We start from the raw sequence: 17195 nt of genomic DNA on the forward strand, positions 1-17195 counted from the left end.
TTTTTCCCTAAAAGCCGCTAAAGCCCTGGGGCCACCGCATTCCAACATGGTTGGGTCTAGATCAAACCAGATCCGCATTGGCCTGCAATCTCCTCCCACTCCTTCTAGAAAGTTCTAGTATACGCCGCCACGACCAACTAGTTAATTATAAAATTTATCATAATTCTAATAATGGTACAAGCCACCACCGCCGTATGCCTCAGGGTTTCATAGAGAAAAAAGGTATAGAAGGATGGAGCTCGGGTCTAGCTTTGAACCAGATCCAACTCTGTTAGAATGTGGTGGCCCGATCAAGGGCAATAGTGAGAAAAAAATCTCACTGTTTTAGCCCAATATTATAAAATAATGGTCCTATAACAAATTACTATATTTTTAATCACACACAAATTTTGAAGGCTACTCCTTCTGTTTTATAATGTAAGATGTTTAACTTTTTTTTGCTCGTAATGTTTGATCATTTGTCTTATTCAAAAATTATGAAAATATCATTTATTTTGCTTGTGACTAAAGAACTTTAAGCAAGACTTATCATTTTTTTATATTTATACTAAATTTTTGAATAAGACGAATGATCAAACGTTGCAACCGAAAAAATCAGACATCTTACATTATGAAACGGAGGTAGTATGTAACAAAAATTGTATTTTTAATCTAGTTTTGTAGAGGAGCAAATTACTTAAGCAGGAAAAAATTTTAGGCCAACATATAGCTTTTAATATATTATCGCAAACATTTTTTTGTTGTTGCTTAACCCCACACTCCATCCCATTCCACCCCCATCACTTCTCCCTGCAAAACCATTCCCGTCTTACATTGGAGCGTAGTGGGGTCCTGGCCCTGGATATACATACCACTGGATACTGTCCAGAGCATCTCAACAGCACAATCAATTAAGTAGGAATTAATTGGCCCACCAATTAAACAAGAAACGGCAATAAACAATTAGTCCACTAATAACGCCCTGCTTATATGATCGCTTAGTGCTAATGAAAGGCGCCGAGGCACAAAGACAAGACGGGTATATGCGACAAAAGCGTCAGTTTATTTTTAAATGGAAGAACAATTAAACTATCATCACTACAGAGAATGCTCAATTATTTTGTCTGCTAGACTGCATGCTGCTCTGCTATGTGCTTGTCCAAAAGACCGTGACAATTTCGCTGAGGTGTCAACGGCATGTGCGCTATACTTATGATAATGACGCGGAACATATATATGCATGTCATAGAATATTGTTCCACATTAATTATGGCACATATCGCGTCCATAGAATAAAGGCAAGTACATGTGCGCAATTTGTGGGTGAAGCCACGAGGGTACGTTGCGTAGGGAGAGTAGCTCCCCACGTGTAGATATTAATGCCTCGTCTTTTTTTAAAACTAAAACCTGTAGGAGAATTGTTAATTTTATTTGAGTCCTGAAAAAAATCGAGATAGGATTACATGAAACAGAAAATAGCTTTTGATGAGAAAAATATCGTCAAATTATAGAGCCCAACAAAAATGACGAAGATAAACTTACCACCAAAGCAACAAAACAACTCGATTGTGAAAGCGTGTCATGTCGTCCAAACAACATAGCGGCTTCGACTTCAAAACAAATGCAAATGTCACCAATCTTACGGCCATGATGGATATATAGCCAGTTTGAAGTAGACATCAGACAAAGCCACCAAATCACCACATTCTGCACAATCCGATGCCAGCAAACTAAGCCGAAGACTATAACATATTATCATCTATATTTATAAGCTAAAATTTAAACTTTAAAAATTAATTTTAAAGTAGATTTTAAGATTTTTTATCATAGTTTATTATATAGTATTTACTTCTACGATATAAAGGCATACATGTAAACACAAGATTTTTTAACTACAAGTTTGAGCACAAAGAACATGTCCCTCGGAACAACGCCTCGACGCCTGTCAATGGCCAAATAGTATTTGGATGCTAACTGTCAAGTGTCAATCCAACAACTTGAAAGCGAAGATAACCGTCCGTCCAGTCTGAGCATCAGCAATAGGGCACCTCGCTGCAACTATTTTCACGGCCATGTTTGGAGTACGACGCATGGCAACGTTAAGCTGTGACAACTCTCCTATTTTTGTCTTCTGTGCTTCATACTTTCGTATGTGTAGAAATCCTACGTAAGAACGATAGACAAACGCTAACGCTATTGTACGTGCTCTTAGGAAGGTAGCCTTCCCAAAAAGAGAGGTCACTATACTCCTGCAAGGCATCTTCTCAATTTCAGTGCCCCTCATCAGATAGCAAACAAAGCATCATTACTAGGAGTAATTGTTTGGCGTTTTCATGAATAATTTATGAATAAAACTTTTATATGTATAAAGTTAGCGATCTAAAAGTCAATTTTTAAAAATAAACTTTGGTGAAAAAAAAACCTCTAAAATCAACTCTATATTTTTGAAAATTCAAATATCAGCTTATAAGTATAATCAGAAACGAAAAGATGGAGATACCCATCGAGACAAATAGAATGGAAGCCCACCCATATGCATGGGCATCTCATGAAGTGTTGCTTAGAATTTTATTGCCCTAAACATGTAAATAATTTTGTGTGGATGATAATTTATTGAACTTCGGTAATTTTCATTTTATAAATGAATATTTAGTTGTTCTATATCTATGCTTAGTAAATCCTGAAAAGCATTCATCAACTCTAAGACACAAGATAGATTTGTTTCTTCATGAAGCAGAATAGACATATTAAGTTCGTACGTATATTTACATTTTACAGTAAAGGGCGCGAGTGCTGGAAAGATTCATACTTTCTTTGGATGTGTTCTTCTTGTACACCAAGTGCGTCTAATCGGTTATCTCTCGCGAAGATTCATGTTTTTTCCAACAAAAGAATTCAAAACCATTGACAATCGCTAACAGGTTTGACCGTGTTTCGTTAAGTTTAAAATGCAACTGGAAATTTAATGAATTGAAACAATACAAAGAAGTTTGTAATCTCAAGCAAACTCAAACGTCCGCTTTTTATGAACATAGAGCGATTTGCAATGGTTTCTTCAATCCCAATCGTGCCTGCCATTTCCAGTCGTGTTGTGCAACGTAAGATATTTTTAGAGTAAAAAAAAAAATAAAGTGATAAATATTTGAGTAGCCATGATCAACTCCCGCAAGAGTTTGAAGCAACGGCCACCAAATTAGTTCTTAAAAAAATACCACCAAATTAAATACATGTTAAAGGTAGAAAAATTTGTGTCTTCTTCTTAATTTTTTTAATAATTGTGTTTATCTCCTCAAATTTAAATAACTTTCAAGGACTATCGTATATAAGCAAATAAATCATCGAAGCAATCACTTGGATTTAGTTTATTTATTTATAGCATGTATGTTTGTTTCCTTTGCAATGTATTTAATATAAAATGAGATAGTAACAATATAAATTAAAAAGTGAATATATTGGCCACATTGGGCTTTTTCCTACCTCAGACATCTTTAAGTTTGATTAAGATTACATAAAGATATAGTAACATCATATCTACAGCACTAAATTAGTTTATATAATTAAATATACTGTTAAATATATGTTTAATAGTATATTTATTTTATGTTAAAAAATTTTCTATTTTATTTTAGCTCAAAATGTTTTCATAGTGGCATATAATGACGTAATCTAAGTTATGGGTTTTTCACATAATTGGTTAAAATATTTTGAAAGAAGGTTTCTTAATTGACAGCAAAACGTAGCCAATATTGATAGTAATAAAGTATTGGTTTCATTCTCTAGAATAGAAAGAATTAAACTGATAAAAAACGCAACATATAATTCAAAAATTATTGCTAGAAGGTCACATATGCACATGTGTATATGCATCTAGCCATACATGATGAACAGAACATGACACTGGTGGCTGGGAGATCCTAATATGATGTGTTTTGGGATCTTAACTACTACGGAGAAAAAGAATGGAGTGGAGGGCGTGAATATCTGCATATGCGCACGCGTGAGAGTAGACGACGAGGCGAGGGTGTCGTGGGCTCGTGCCCATGTATGATTAGGAGATTAGTGCTTCATAAATCTAATGGTCTAATATAAATGATGGTTCCGTCAGATTAAATAATGGTCAGATATTTTACTTTTGTCTCGGAATGCTTAAGATTTTTTTAAAAAACTTTTAGGTCCAGGGGGCATTTAACTTTTGGTCACTCTTACAAATGGACGATAACATATTTGCCACTCGCTATCTATGACATATAGGCTATCATGTGTCTATGACATGTAGGTCAAGTGAAAAATCTGTTATGACCAAATGCAAGAGTGGTAAAAAGTTAATTATTTCCGGTCCTAGGAGTGCTCTAGAGTAGGTCTGTCATTGTGACGGTATTTGGTAACACATATACCCATATCCAATTTTATCGATAATCATTTTCAAATATATTAGATAGATCGAAACTAAATAGGTAAGACGATAGAAATACGTGGGTCTCACGTGTAGAAATGGATCAAATTTTGTATAAAGTTATTTGTCCACATAATAAATCATCACTCTAAATTTTAATTAAATTTAATAAATTTTTGTAACGTGAACGTGAGTTTAAAAATTCTAGATGTAAATTTATACGTATTAAATGTGTGTGGATTTGGTAAATAGTTCATACACTCCATATACTCATAAATTAAATGGTAATTATTTTTTATCGTACCCTATCTAGATATAGATATGCGGATAGGTAATATATAGATACCCAATGACAGCCCTATTCTAGAGCAAGTTTAATGAACTTTTAGTATATAGTACATAATAGATTATCTTGTTTTCCTGCTCTGCATGTTTGGTTTAACAAGTTGGATTACAATTGAGTACGTGCATTTATGTTACTTGATAAGGCTTGCACCGCATCTTCTCGCTTATATTTTTGTTTATAAGTCAAAATTTAATATTTTTTAACCTTAAATTTTGAGTTAATTTTGGATTGTTTTCATTGATGTTTAGATTGCTAATAATACGCATATAAATGTTTTATTTATAAATTATTTTTCGTTTGCGAATATGCTATATGAAAAAGCCAAACAATCACTCCCTTAGATGTTTGTCCTATACATGCTCAACTAGCTGTGTCTTTTCGAAAGATTGATGATAATAGATGCTATTACAGATTCATGATGAAATTATGTCTTGAAATGAAAGCTATAACGATCATGTGATGTGCATGCAAAATCATGACCCTTGACCCCTGGTCATCTCAAACACCACCAAGACAATACACGGGATATATTCTAAACAATACTATGCACGCTTCTAATTTCTAACATTTGCGCCTTATAGGACAGGCATATAATTCATGGGAAATGATTCGAACATTACAGGGATTGACGTGCATTCTTTCGGTTACAATGGATGGTTCATATCGAAGCACCTTGTTCCTGTATTCTTATTCCCTTTCCTCCTTAATAAGAATTAATTGTTCTTTTGGGTTTTTGGCTCGTTTCATTCCTAATAGCATCAAAGCTTTAACCTCAACCTACAGATATGCCTCCTGTTTGTAGGCCTTCTTCGAATAGGAATCTAGATGTAAAAACATAGCATCCTTTTTTGGGAGAGAATCTATCCATGATAGAGCTAATATCTAAATCCAATTCGAAAGTGATATGTACATAGCTTCATTAACAACAGTATGATTCTTCATCTATGTCGTCGATCATGGCACAAGTGTATCTTGGTAGGCCTTCTACCATGATTTTTTCGGTTCGTGGCTAGTAACAATAGCATGTGACGACTTATACAACCAATCTGGAGCATTATGTTCTATCAAGTACTACTCCATCTATCTCAAAATATTTTTATGGTTGTAGTTTTGAGATGGAGGTGGTAATAAAAAAACGAGGCCGTCGTATTTACTCTCATAGGCTAAAAAATTCTTAAATTAGTCAAAAAAGTAGAATCTGATTAGAAATCAACTTTGGAATTCAATATTCAAAAAGTCAAAAAAGAGTCCATGGAGAAATATAGTTTAGAAAAATACGAAACTCAGGATAAAAATAATTAATATTGAGTGAATAGTCATGTATAAATACCATCAAGAAATATCTAAATTCAAATTTTAAAAGTAGTATCCGATTGTAAACACAAATAAGACCAAATAAGGAGAAGTAAAATAGGAGTTCATCTTGAAATAATATTTTTTAAAAAAAAACAAAATATAAATTAAAAAAATAAAAAATATTTAATATCAAGATAAATGTCCATCTAAAAAATACTTTTTAGAAAAATCTAAAATTGTGGTTAAAATAAGTTGAATTAAGAGAAAGATTATATGTAGAATTACAATTTATAAATATATAAGACTCGAATTAAAAATAAATATTATGCAGAAAATATCATGTAGGAGTACAATTCAGAATCTAATTAGAAATACAAATTCAGAATAAAATGAAATAAAGTAAAATGACAGTCCATATTGTAGAAATGTAATTTGAAAATAACAACTTCAAGATAAGAATCCATATATAAATACAATTGGGTAAACAATTAAATTTGGATAAAAATAATTAATATTGATTGAAGAGTTCGTTTAGAAATAATTTAAAGATATCTAATATTTGGATTAAAAATAAGTAATGTAGAAGTACCTAAAGTTTATATTAAATACATATTATGGAGAAAAGAGTTTATGGAGTACAATTTAGAAATATTTTAAATTTGAATTAAACATAAATAATATTTAGAGTAAGATTTGACATAGAAATAGAATTTAGAATTATATTTGTTTGAATCTAGTGTCATTGCCTTATCATCACGATTACCGTACCTCTCGACGGTGTGCGCGACCGCTAACCAATACTGGAATATATAAATTTGATTGCAACAAGTAGCTAATGTTTATCCCGCCAGGAGTTACTGGTAGCTCTTGTTTGACAATGTCAAGACAACCAAATATAAAAAAAATGTTAAGTAACCCTCGTCACGTTTCCGAAGTAAATTGCCAAACCTCTTTTGCGAAAGCTAGCGCAGGCACGCGGGCCGGGTACGTAATTCACGACACGAGCCGAGAATTCCAGCAGCATTAGCTGTTTGGTATGAAATCAAAGGTTGATCACAAAAGTTTAGCCAAGCTAGCTACCGCTAGAAAAACTTGGTTAGGGATAGGTGTAGGGTAGGTCAAATTCAAACACCTGAAAATCGTACCATACATACATGTGGCACGTTTAGAACCGAGACAACGTGCTCCGGCTAGCATCGATAGGAGCGCGTGGCACGTGTTCTGCTTGTACCCAGCGATGCACATACGCACACTTTTCCAAATGAATTCTCGGCTAGAAAATCGTCTCCCTGCTGCTTAGTTTTGCACGCCGGTCCGCCGACCCATGCATCGCACCCACCCTAATCCAAGAAAGCAAGGTCAACAAACTGGTTATTTTTATAGTCTTTTCTTAGTCCACCTATATACTAGTTAGCTCTTCAGACCCACATGTCACTTTTATAGAGCTTTTTGTTCCTATGCCCAAGCTAGCTATAAGCTAATAGCATGTTTATTCTCTCTTATCCCTTTTTCTTCACATAAACATATAATCAGCTTATAGTTTACTATTATAGTTACTTTATAGTTTACTATTATAGTTCCTCTAAGCTAAGCTGAGCTCGACGCCGATCGATATACATGCTGCTCGATCAGAACAAAAACCCGTGGCCATCCATCCCATCACAGCTCGTCAGAACGTATGGTCCTCTGTGCCGTTACGTGCTCGTCGCCAACAGGGGAGCCGCCAAGCTAGCTTAGCTAGCTCCCAATTCCCGATGCGTTCTCCCGACTCTCAAAGCACCCCGCACATAGCTAATGATTACAAAGGGCTCAGTAGCACTTGAGGTTCTGGGTTTGATTTCTAGTTAGAGCGAATTTTTCAGGACTCTAACGGCTTTATACTTTCAGTGACAGACGACGTACTCATCGACAACAAGACGTCTACAGTGACTTCGTCAAAAGATATAATTTATATGCGTGCGTTAATATACGTGCGTTATGAGCGTCTATATGATACTTTGTTCTTAAAAAAACACTCTCAAAGCACCCCGAGCTGATCGGCGCATGTTCGGCAGACAGCAGGCGGCAGCTGTTTGTCAGGCACTCACGGCGGCAAACCAACAAAAGCCGCGAGCGAAAGACAAAAGGGCGCACGCACTAACACGGGCAGCAAGGTCACGCACGTGTATTCCTTCCAATTTTTTTTTTTGTTCCAGCGACTAATTTTACACGAGCGCCACCAGCGTTTTCCTTTCCTTTTTCGTTTGCAACGAGGGCCGCGGAGAATTTTTTTATTTTTAAAAACATTTTTAAGAAATAATTTTATTACTAAATCTCTGGGAAAAATATTTCTACCGTATGAACCTTTTGGTCATGCCACCAACATTAGCGTGGCCAAACGGTCTGTCACGCCACCGACAATGACGAGGCAAGACTATCACATCATGGCACGTCGATTAGGCTACGTGGCAGCATTATCTTATCACACCAATGTTGGTGGCGTGACCAAAAGATTTAGATTTAAAAATATTTTTTTCAGAGGTATAGTAATAGAATTATTTCTTAAAAATGTTTAAAAAATAAAAAAATTTCGGCCGCGGATGGCGTGACCACCGCCACGTACCGTGCCGCGTATACCTCGTCCATCGATCGGTCGATGGATGCGTGCGTGCAGGGCGTGAGTCCAAATCTTCGGTTTGATTTCCGGCGGCCGTTCAACAACGCGGCAAAGATCTCCCGTGTGGCCGGGGAAGTCCAGTTCGACTCCTCTCTCCTTTGATAGATTGCGGTCACTTTCGGAGAGGTCGCAGGGATAGGCAGCACGGTTGCACACCCACTTGCTACGGGTCGTCTCGCCTGTCTCCGTTTTCCCGATGACCATTCAATGGTCCATCCGACCGTGTCGTGCCGTGACGGTTTCATACATTCACGTCATTTTTTGGTTTTTTTCTTTAAAACCCGAATAATATATTTACAAATGAAAAAGATTGTGAATATTTTTATACACATATTTTTAGATCTAAAAGTAAAGGCTATAAAATAGGTTATGATGACAAAACTTAAACACCCTAAATTTAAAGTTTAATTTTTTAAATTTAGGTTTATAAGTATAAATAAGAGCGAAAAAGAAGATATCCGTTAATCGCTAGCTTTCTCATCGTCGAACCGCCGGCCGGTTTCGGCGCCATTGGGTCTCTAGACTATCTGCTACGCTGATGTCGATGATGAGCTCATGTCCGCCGTCCAGTTCGTTTGCACCCAACAGAGAGTAAAAAAGAGAGTAAAAAGTGGTTATATATATATATATAATTTTTGAAAATCATAAAAAGAAGAAAGAAAATGAGTCCACAAAAATAGGAAATCAATATTAAGTGGTCTTAAAAGCAGAAAATTAATGAAAGGAAAAGGAGAAATAAAGAAGATAATATATGCATAGTACCCTCTATGTTATATGACGCCGTTGACTTTTATTTTACGTTGGACCATTCATTTTATTAAAAAAATTATTTAATTATTTTGTGATAATTGATTTCTTATTATAGAAATTTTAAGTATGACTTATAGTTTTATATATTTGAATAAATTTTTTAAATAAGATAAATGATCAAGATCTAAAGTCAACGACGTCATATAAAAATCATAAAGGTAGTAGCTGACTAGTTATCAAACACAACGTTGGCATCATGACGGGTAGCAGAACCACATCTATCCAATGCATAGCTAAGGGTATTATAGCTCAATAAGGAAGAAGGTAGCACCAGGAACACAACAAACTTAAGAAGGAAAGTGAAGGGGGTGATTGTTCGCCAGACGGTATATTTGAAATAAAAAATAATTTATGTATAAAACTTTTATATATGTATTCTTAGTGATCTAAACTATTCTTAGTGATCTAAAATTCAAGACTGAAAAATAAACGTCAGTGAAAAAAACTTTAATTTAAGGTTGAAAATTTAAATTTTGGCTTATGAGCATAAGCAAAAGTGAAAAAGCAATTTTACCATCCTTGAGAAGGTACTATGAGGTACCACTGTTTTTCATAAAAAATTTGGTACCTCATAGTACCTTATCAAGAATGGGAAAAATGCTCGAAGTGAAAAGATTGGTGTGAGAGCTTGATGGCGAAGATAGTTTGTTAGTGCTTGGTTGGGATAGGCAAATTGGAAGAGGATGCATGTCATCCCATGTTTAATACTCAGTCTCCATGGTGTGATCACTCCCAATGCTCCTCGATGGCATCTCTATCTTCCATACTAGTTGATATCCCGCGCGTTGCGGTGAGAATTTGTAGAAATCGATGTGTTACGTATATGCAGCTAGACAATAGCAAAAGATGATTGCACTTAATATTTTTGTTATAGAACATTTAGAGCAAAACGTTCTGAATATTGTACAATGCATTAAATTATGTAATCATGCAATCGTTGCATATGTTTTTTACTTCTTGTGTTCTGAATATTAGGTAATTATGCATTGGCTCTAGATCAAACTGTTTTTTACTTTCTGACAAACTCATATAGAATCATGTCTAGGAGTGACAAGACCAAGATCAATGGATTCTTTCACAACCAAATTCATTCCTAATATGTTTTTAGCTCAAATGTTTATAAAATTTCAGCCCACATCTTTTTAAAACTTCGCTTAAATTTTATAGGCCAACAAATTACACCTATTACCATCCCCTGTAATAATGGCCTAGTGCCAACAATATTGCTACACTGAGAACATTAATGAAAAAAGAAGCACCAGGTAGGGAAGAAGGGGAGCATTGTTTGGATGGGGAAGAGAATGAGAAGTGTTACAGAAAACGCATCAATTAAAAAGGGATTAGACAACAACAGTTTCATGTGAGGGCAACAAAGAGGGAAGGGGAGAGGGCTGCAAACATCAAGAAGAGCAACGATAAGCTGTTGGCCCAAAGCAGTCGAACCATCATTTAGATGGATATTACTAATTGTACTTATTGGGGGTGAACTTTAATAGGTATATGAAGAGATGAAATATATGGTCATGTGAAAAAAATCTAGAGCTCACCGGATTTGTTCGGACGGCTGTGATTTAACAATGATGTGGCCTCCTAGAAATCAAGCTTTATGGCTGAACTATATATAGTAAGAGTAGATATGGAAACTCGTCTTGTTAACTCAGTGAAACAAGCCATCTCATCGAGTAGGGTGTGGGTGTTAACTTGATTGACCAACTCCAACAGACTCTCTATCTTCACTCTTCAAATTTGGCAAGGGGATGATGACTGGTGGGACCATGGATAGCAATTTTGCTAATAGAAGAATGACTTGCCAAATTTGACCATATATTAAGGGACCATATTTAACCATTCAAATGGCATACTAAGGCCACGTTCGGCAACCCCTCTTATTTACCTAGATTCACTTGTTTTTTGTGCATGTGTTTTCCGAACTGCTAAACAGTGTGTTTTTTTTAAAAATGGTCTATAAGAAAGTTGCTCTAAAATATCATATTAGTTTTTTTAATTTTTATAACTATTATTTAATTAATTATATACTGATCTAATATCATATTTTTCACACCGGATAATATACCTCAAGCTGAACACGGCCTAAGTCAAATAGTTAATCTTTTGGAGGATAATTTTTTACAAATTGAAAAAATTTAGTATAGCAAGTGAGATGAGTAATCTCTTAAAGATGCTCTTAACAAATTGAGAACAACACACATTTAACCTTGGGGGACTTTAAAAATAGGGGCTATTGCTGAAAATGCTCTTAGTGATAGCAAAACAAATCAAACTACCTCATTTATGAGTTATTTAAAAAGTTATCCCTATATACATCCTAAATATACAGTAACTTTTTAACTATTATTTCGATAAGTGCTTAACCAGTAAATACTAGTATACTGTAGAACGGAGATATAATTCATTAAGACAACAGGTCTAGCCTAACTAAATCGTTATTATTCAGCCATATAGCACTAGGAGCATGCATGTGGGAAGGTTAATTAGTAAGCTAGTAAGAGGGAATTTTGAATATATTATTTTATTGGTCCTAGGATACGATTTTAAATTCTTGTTTCTTACATGCATATCATCTAAATAATCACAAAAAAAATATGGTAAAAAATAAACATGGTAGATGATAGGTAATATATCACTATATAATTCAAATAATTATAAAAATATTGCAAAACAATACGATGATAGGTAATATATCACTATAAACATGAAAGTTTAATTTTTTTTAAGAAGTTGCAAATATATATAGTGGTTAAATTTTATAGAACATAGGTGTACCACTGAGGGATTAATTTGTTATTGGTTACAATTATAGTGCTTAATTTAAACTTGTATAATAATATATCTTGAAAGGAGATACGCCATATCTCGAAAGTTTGAAATACATTCGGGGGAACGGTTCGCGGTTGTTCTGGCTTCTGACTTGTTACTTCTGACCGTGTGTGATCTTGGAGACCCAGGTGCCGCTAAAAAATCATTTGACCTCGGCTGGACGGACGAAAAGTGTGGCCAACAATCCAAGGGTCAGCGAATTAAGCAAAAGTCTTAATTTTCGCGTATCCTTTTTTTTCCCGTACCTATGGGAATGGCCAGCCTTGTGTAGAACCGTCGCGGAAATAGCAAGAGCATTTTGTGCCGAAGGCAGAATAAACAAACACGCGAACAAACCACGCCACAAGCCGTCAATACGATTATATATACTCCTATATAATAGCGAGAGGGTGGTGGCGAGCACTGAGAAGCAGACACCGCCGGTCGTGAGCAAAGCATCCTTCTGCTGCACCCTGCTGCTGCAGCCGGCGCCGCAAGCAGTAGCTAGGCTGCCCGTTCTGTGAGGCGCGCGCGACAAGCTAAGCGGGGTCGATGGGGATGGTGGTCGCCGCTGCCGGTGACGAGAGTGGGAGTGGGCCGCCGCAGCAGCTGCTGCTGCTGTGGGCGGTCGCGGTGGGCGCGGTGGTGGCGTGGTGCGCCGTGCGGGCGCTGGAGTGGGCGTGGTGGAGGCCGCGGCGCCTGGAGCGGGCGCTGCGGGCGCAGGGCCTCCGCGGGACGCCGTACCGCTCCCCGGCCGGCGACGCGCCGCTCAACGTGCAGCTCAACGGCGAGGCGAGAGCGCGGACCATGCCGCTGGGCTGCCACGACGTCGTGCCGCGCGCGATGCCGCTGTTCCACCAGGCCATGAAGGAGCACGGTAAGACGCATCCTCGCGTGCTCGATCTCTTTTCTAACTTTCTCTCGACGGGGTGGGATCATGGCCATAAAAGTTTGAGCTTTCAATCAGAGCGGGGGTGTGGGGGTGGCCGAACTCCTCGTCTCTGTAAATGGACTGACCTCTCTGTTTTCCTGCTAGCAATGATCTGGTAGCTAGTGCTCCTGCTTTTCGTTTATATAACAGAAAAAGGCGTACGTGCTTCACTGGCAAATAGTTTCAGGCTCCACCTAAAAGCCAAATTTTAGTACTGTTGAGAAAATTAATCATTGCTTTCATGCAATATAACAGATCTACTCAGTCTGTTCATATTTTAAGACGTTCTTATCTATATCTAGATCTATATATTAATCCTGTATATTGTTACATATATATCTAAATTCATTATTATCTATATCTAGATCTATATATTGATCCATGTATATTGTTACATATATATCTAGATTCATTAGTATTTATATGAATGTAGACAATGCTAGAAAGTTTTATATTTTAAAATGGATGAAGTAGCATGTAAATAAGGCAAGTGAAGTAATAAGTACAATAATGGAACGTATTGTGATAATACAATATGCCAATTAAATTTTATACCTTCAATGAAAATTTTCAAATCACATTCGGATCATATTCAATCAAGATCTCAAAGCTTAAACAGATAATTCCAAATTACATATTTATAGACACTAAAGACACTGTATTTTTTTAACTAAAGCAACAGAAGAAATTTCTGAATTTCCAGGGTGTTTGAATTTTATTTAAGAGTGGTTTCAAATATTACAAATTTGTGAATTTAATTGTTGTGCATGTCTCCATAAGAAATAGACAGTACACTAAATTTATTGGTCCTTAATTTAGCATGCATGGGTATGTTTTGGATGGCCAAATTAATGAGTGTTTATCTTTTCATTTTCTATTGGGATATACTAATTGATAGCAGTAAACATATTTTTATTATAAAAATCTATGAAAATAAGATTTATGGTAAAGTGGCTCCTATATAAAACAGTGTATGTTAGCAGGAAATTTCCGTATGGCATCTAAGGATTTTTTTTTTCCCCTATTGCCTATATATACTACTCTCAAATCTACCCCTTACGACATTTCCAATACGGAGAAGTCCAACGACATGGTAGAGGCACGCACGTAGAGAACATTCCCCCCCCCCCCCCCCCCCCCACACACACACACAATATATATATATATATATATATATATATATATGATGATGATGATGATGATGATGACAGGTTAACTGTAATTGGTTTGTGAAGGACAAGGGTTGCTAATGGATTTAATCTTGTGGCATCCTTGGAGTTCATACATTACAGTTACATGAGATGCCCATTCCATTTGGAATGCGATATTTCACATAACTTTCCGTCATCTACAATGCAGTATTATAAACAGGGTCTTCAAGTAAATAATAGAGGAGTGATATGGTTCCACTTTTTTCTTCACATTTTTAATATTCACTATCATTTTGTTTTGCGAAAACTATCTGTTTTCCTCTTCTTTTAAGGAAGAACGATGTTGACTGTATCATATATAATCAAGAAATTATAACGTTGATACCTGTTATTTATTGTATAATATTTCTGAAAGCGATGAAAAAGGAATATACAAAATATGATATTTGATTCGGTCATACCTCGAGGAATAAACGTATAGAAGGGATCCATACGATTACAAATTCAGAGCTGTCCGCCTTTCCTGGTTGAAACTGAGAACTCACCGTGACTGGGAACATATATATTTTTGCAGGTAAAATGTCAATCACATGGTTCGGACCGGTGCCTAGGGTGACCATCACCAAGCCTGAGCTGGTGCGAGAAGTCCTGTCCAACAAGTTCGGGCACTTTGAGAAGCTCAAGTTCGGACGTTTCCAGAGGCTGCTGCACAATGGTTTGGGTAGTCACGAGGGCGAGAAATGGGCCAAGCACAGGAGGATCATCAACCCTGCCTTCCATCTGGAGAAGCTCAAGGTGAGATATCGTCTGACGACATGATGAACATGGCAGCAGTGATCGCGACTGTGTGGTAAGCCGTTGTTTGAGACTGATCTTTTTTTTTTTTAATTCCAATTCCAGCGCATGTTGCCAGCATTCGCTGCGTGTTGCACCGAGATGGTGGACAAGTGGGAAGGTTTAGCCAGAGGTGACGAGCCATACGAAGTTGATGTTTGGCCTGAGATGCAGAGCCTGACGGGGGATGTCATCTCGCGCGCCGCATTCGGCAGCAGCTACCTTGAAGGCAAGAGGATTTTCCAGCTTCAGGGGGAGCAGATTGAGCTCGTAGTCATGACCATGAATAAGATACATATCCCTGGTTACATGTGAGTTCTTTTCTCGCTTTCACTGCCTCCCATTTCGGTCATTTACTCCCAAATTCCTATGCCTTCCTCCTGCATGTTAGTGACCAAAGGACAAAAAAAAATCTAACATATTTTACGATGCAGACATCTGCCAACCAAATCCAACCGAAGGATGAAGCAGATCGCTGCAGAGATAGAAGGGATGTTGAAATGCATCATCGCGAAAAGACTGAAAGCCTTGAAGGCCGGGGAAGCGAGCAGCGACGATCTCCTCGGCCTCCTGCTGGAGTCCAACCTGGACCACAGCAAGGGCAACGGCAACGCGAACTCCGGCATAACCATCGACGACGTGATCGGGGAGTGCAAGCTGTTCTACTTCGCCGGCATGGAGACCACGTCGGTGCTCCTCACGTGGACGATGATCGTGCTCTCCATGCACCCGGAGTGGCAGGACCGCGCCCGGGAGGAGGTCCTGCAAGTCTTCGGCAGCCGCGCCCCGGATTACGACGGCTTAAGCCGCCTAAGAACCGTAAGCACCTGACAATCGAACGATGATTTAACGAAAGATTAATCACGCATGACTGCATGAGTCCTAACTGCAATTTGGTTTGGTTTGTTTTTGCAGGTGACGATGGTGCTGTACGAGGTGCTGAGGCTGTACACGCCGCTGACGTCGTTGCAGCGGAAGACGTACAAGCCGATGGAGCTCGGCGGCGTGAGGTTCCCGGCGGGCGTGATGCTGCAGCTGCCGCTGCTGTGCGTCCACCACGACAAGGACGTGTGGGGGCCCGACGCCGACGAGTTCAGGCCGGAGAGGTTCGCGCAGGGGATCTCCAGGGCGTCCAGGGAGTCGCCGGCGTTCTTCCCGTTCGGCTGGGGCCCCAGGATCTGCATCGGCCAGAGCTTCGCGCTGCTCGAGGCCAAGATGGGCCTCTCCGTCATCCTGCAGCGCTTCTCCTTCGACCTCTCGCCGTCCTACACGCACGCGCCGTTCACCGTCGGCCTGCTTCAGCCGGAGCACGGCGCGCAGGTCCGGCTCACCAGGCTTCACTGAGTAATTAACTTCGTCTCGTCTGAATGTACAGCTGGACATATATGCTCAGAAGTCACAACTAGTCAAACTACCTATACAAGGAGTGGTTTGCGGACTTCTTTTTTTTTCTCTCTTTACTTCTGTGAAGTTTGTTAAGTGCTTTTGATTTTGCTCGAATAGTTGTACAAATGTGTCTCGTAACAAGTGCTAGCGTGAAGAGTGGATCTCTCACGGTATCACCTATAGTCCTATGTACATCTAAGAGGATGATGACTAATGTCGTGCACTTGTGCCTATTGGGCACTACAGCCTACAGTGCAGTAGTTTAATGTAATTTTAGTATCTTCAGTACAGTTCATAAAAAAAAATGTATAAGTCCACTAAAATTCTAAAGAGTTGGTTGCTTCAGTACAAGTACAGAATTCCACTACGATACGAAGTTCTCTGGACTAATGATTTTGGGCCACTTTGATCCCTTAGGCCCATCTTGCCTCTAGTTTCTGGATGGGCATGTACGTGCCAAAGTTCCTTCCGTGCCGAGCCTGACGTATCCTAGCCGCTCCGTTTCGAGCACGTGCCGACCAGGCTGTCTTGATTATCCAAAGTAGCTACTACTACTTCACACAAATTCCAATAGAGGCGCAGAAAAATCAACTCAA

The 17195-nt window shown here is 38.1% G+C and overlaps 1 protein-coding gene across 1 annotated transcript; it reads left to right on the top strand.

The window, feature by feature from the left end:
• Positions 1-12720: 12720 nt before the first annotated feature.
• LOC102719727 (cytochrome P450 72A11-like) lies at positions 12721-16956 on the top strand. The gene is made up of 5 exons (XM_015837609.2): positions 12721-13174; positions 14954-15174; positions 15280-15524; positions 15648-16032; positions 16129-16956. Exons 1-5 carry the CDS (start codon positions 12850-12852, stop codon positions 16555-16557), a joined length of 1605 nt encoding a protein of 534 aa, XP_015693095.2. The 5' UTR covers positions 12721-12849; the 3' UTR covers positions 16558-16956.
• The last annotated feature ends 239 nt before the right edge of the window (positions 16957-17195 follow it).

Source organism: Oryza brachyantha, chromosome 1, assembly GCF_000231095.2.
Source record: "Oryza brachyantha chromosome 1, ObraRS2, whole genome shotgun sequence".
Lineage (NCBI taxonomy): Eukaryota > Viridiplantae > Streptophyta > Magnoliopsida > Poales > Poaceae > Oryza > Oryza brachyantha.